Source organism: Mus caroli, chromosome 6, assembly GCF_900094665.2.
Source record: "Mus caroli chromosome 6, CAROLI_EIJ_v1.1, whole genome shotgun sequence".
Lineage (NCBI taxonomy): Eukaryota > Metazoa > Chordata > Mammalia > Rodentia > Muridae > Mus > Mus caroli.
Window position 1 is genome coordinate 146,877,156 of NC_034575.1, and position 3,529 is coordinate 146,880,684.

Consider the following 3,529-nt stretch of genomic DNA (forward strand, 5'->3'; position numbering starts at 1 on the left):
GAGAGAGAGAGAGAGAGAGAGAGAGAGAGAGAGAGAGAGAGAACCCATTTTGCCAAGAAAGAAGCACATTAGCACATCTTTTGAAAGAGCAGCCATAGAACCCAATGAAATTGCCTTGGGATACAACAGCTCAGTGGTAGGATGTCTGTCTAGTATGTATGGTACCTGAGTTCAAGCCATAGAATGGAGGAGAGTAAGAGCCAATGAAATGAGTGTCTTATCGGAAGCCTCAGTGATGTTAACACATTGAATGGCTGCCTCTGTGTGTGTGAATCCCACCCAAGCCTCATGCAAGCTAGGCAAGTGTTCTGTCACTGAGCCATTTGTGCAGCTGAAGGTCTCATTTTAACTGATGAATTATTACCATTGACTTAAGTGAAATAAGTATATCAGTTTCTGTAAAGAGGTAACAGGGCTTATGTTCCACTTTGCTTTTGGCTGATATTTTCTAAACACATCTTTATTTAGAATTCTACCCATATCTCCTAGAATAGCTCAAATACCTACACTAGAAATAGAAATATAAAGGTAAAATAAGTTGAAGTGAAATTTCTGATTTCTTTGGAAACTATGTCATGTCATATGATGTTTTGCTAAAGCAGACACATGGAAGAATGTTAAAGCAGACATGTGAAAGAATGTTTTGCTGAAGCAGACACAGATGAAAGGATGTTTTGCTGAAGCAGACATATGATGTTCAGAAAGAATATAAATATATCCCCATAGACAGTCGGAGGAGGCTCTGGCATTGCATCTTGCTCTGCCTAACTAGTCTTTGCTGATGAGGCTCTGGCTTTGGTTTGTCTTGCTTAGCCTCCCTAGTTTTCACTGATGATGGTTCTCCTTGCATTGCTGATTTGTGAGTGGTGACTGCCCAGTGGACTGGATTGAAGCTGCTGATGCCTATTGGTGTTTTGCTAGAGGACTGGACTGCGGACAACAAGGACTGAAATAGCCCGCCGCCCCCCCCCCCCCAAAGAACTATTTCTAAACAGTTTTTAAATAACCTTTCTTTTCCACTTCCTCTCGAGGGTGGTGAGCTAGAAGGGAGAACCCTTATTAAAGTAGGTTTTGAAAAATCTAAGCCTACAATAAGTCATTTGAAACTTTTTTTTTTTTTTCTTTTTGGTTTTTTGAGACAGGGTTTCCTGGCTGTCCTGGAACTCACTTTGTAGACCAGGCTGGCCTCGAACTCAGAAATCCGCCTGCCTCTGCCTCCCGAGTGCTGGGATTAAAGGCGTGCGCCACCACACCCAGCGAAACTTTTTTTAATTAAAGAAACAAACCCAGCCCTGTCCCTATCAAGTAGAATTTACATAATTACCACTAAAAAATGGCTCAAGCCGGGCAGCTTTAATCTCAGCACTTGGGAAGTAGAGGCAGGCATATTTCTGAGTTAGAGGCCAGCCTGGTCTACATTATGAGTTCTAAGACAGCCAGGGCTATACTGAGAAACCCTGTCTCGAAACAAAAAAACAAAAAACAAAAAACAAAAAAACAAAACAAAACCCCCAAACCAAAAACAAACAAAAAAGAAATTGGCTCAAATAAATATGGGATAATAGAAGTGTTTAAATGTTGAGTCTTGTTAACTTTATAGCACAAATATTTACAGTAAGATTGAACAGATTCTCTGAGAGTCACAGCTTTACTAAGACAATAGTAAATTGGTGTTAAATTAAGTAATAAATAAATATTTATAGCGCAAATCCTGTGCAAGGTTTTGAGATCAGCCTTGGTAAAGATCAATAAACAGACCAAGTCACTTGCTTTAGTTTTCTTGATCCTATTAATTGCTCCAAGACTTCTTGTGAACGATCTATAAAAGAGAACAATGACACTATATTAATTTACAATAATCAAATGTATTTAATGTTTTTTCATATATAAACTAGATGTAAGCTGAGAATATGCCTGTAATACTAGTACTTAGGAGGTATAAATATAAGGGTCAGGAATTTAAGACAGATCCAACTCATAGCAAGTAGTAGGCTAGCCTGGGCTATATGAAATATTGTCTTAGCACAAAGTTAAAAAAAAAAAAAACCCTAGGTGTGGTGATAACTATTACAGGGCTATTGGAAGGATTAAAAACAACATGAAATAAAAGCATAGTGGTAGAGATAAGTAAGCCAAAGCCCTCATGTTTGGCTTTGATGAAATGTATAGTAAAGCTTTGCTTTGCTTGGGTTATCAGCAGAGGCTGTGAAATTGTTTTGAGACTAAACCTTGAAGAAATGTCTTTCTGCAAAGTCTGCACTTGGTGCTCTGTGAGAGCTTGTAGTTGCACAAACCTTGGTCCTAAGATACACCTGGTGAACCTGGAGTTCTTACTTTTAATTATGGCTAGTCATGGTCAAAAAGGACTGAGATTTATGTGTGCTGTCTGATCTCTCAGGCATCAGGGGCAAGAAACTCTGGTAGATGGAACTTTTCTCAGCCCCAATTAACTTTGTGTAATGATTGAATAAAATAACTGGAGTGAGCTAGCTGGTTGTCAGTCTTTTCAAGAAGGCTGAACACCTCTGCTCCTTTGGAATATGAAGGCTTAGTATCTTGGTGAGCTTCTGTCTCCACTGTGGCACCTATGACCAACATCATTCAATACATAGTGGGGCTGGCAAGATGGCTTAAGAGGTAAATGTACTTGCTGCCAAGCCTGACAACCTGAGTTGAATCCCTGGGAGCCACATGGTGGAATGCCTAGTCTGACCTCCTCTACGTGCATACTAGATGATATATATGTACCTCTCTATACACAAATAAATAAATGAATGTAATTTATCAAGCACATTTTTAAAAATTATTTTAATTTTTTTTTGTTTTTGTTTTTTGTTTTTAGAGACAGGATTTCTCTGTATAGCCCTGGCTGTCCTGGAACTCACTCTGTAGACCAGGCTGGCCTCGAATTCAGAAATTCACCTGCCTCTGCCTCCGGAGTGCTGGGATTAAAGGCATGGGCCACCACACCCGGTTTATTTTAAATTTTAAGTGCTTTGCCTGAATATATTATCAGTGTACCATTTGTGTGCCTGGTGTCCATAGAATCCAGAAGAGAGCATCAGATTCCCTGGAACTAGATTTATAGACATCATGGGTTACCATTAATTATTAATGAGTTATTCAATTGCATACTATGCTTTGAATTTTTAAACTAAATTTAATTAACAGGGCTGGCAATCTAGCTCAAAGGTTAAGGAGGACCCAGGTTCAATTACCAACACCCACATTCCACTCCCTGGCCCCCATAAGCTCATGGTTATATCATAATGCAAAATGCATTTAGTCCAACTTGAGAAGTCTCCACAGTCTTTCAGCGTCATAAAATGGTTTCTCAGGGACTCTATGCAGGGACCACCCTGCCACACACATACCTGGACTTGTAGCAGCTTTATTTGTTGCTGTTTTTTAGCAGCAAAAAAATTCTCAAGTTGGGCATGGTGGTGCACGCCTTTAATCCCAGCACTCGGGAGGCAGAGGCAGGCAGATTTCTGAGTTCGAGGCCAGCCTGGTCTACAGAGTGAGTTCC

At 39.9% G+C, this 3,529-nt stretch overlaps 1 protein-coding gene across 1 annotated transcript in view; it reads right to left on the reverse strand.

Moving 5' to 3' along the window:
• Window positions 1-1,562: 1,562 nt before the first annotated feature.
• The window catches only part of Amn1 (antagonist of mitotic exit network 1 homolog), a 33,725-nt gene continuing 31,758 nt past the window's right edge, over window positions 1,563-3,529 (reverse strand). Inside the window, exon 7 of the mRNA XM_021165500.2 lies at window positions 1,563-1,819. Within this exon, the coding sequence (XP_021021159.1) occupies window positions 1,746-1,819 (74 nt within the window). The 3' untranslated portion in view covers window positions 1,563-1,745. The remainder of the gene's footprint in view (window positions 1,820-3,529) is intronic.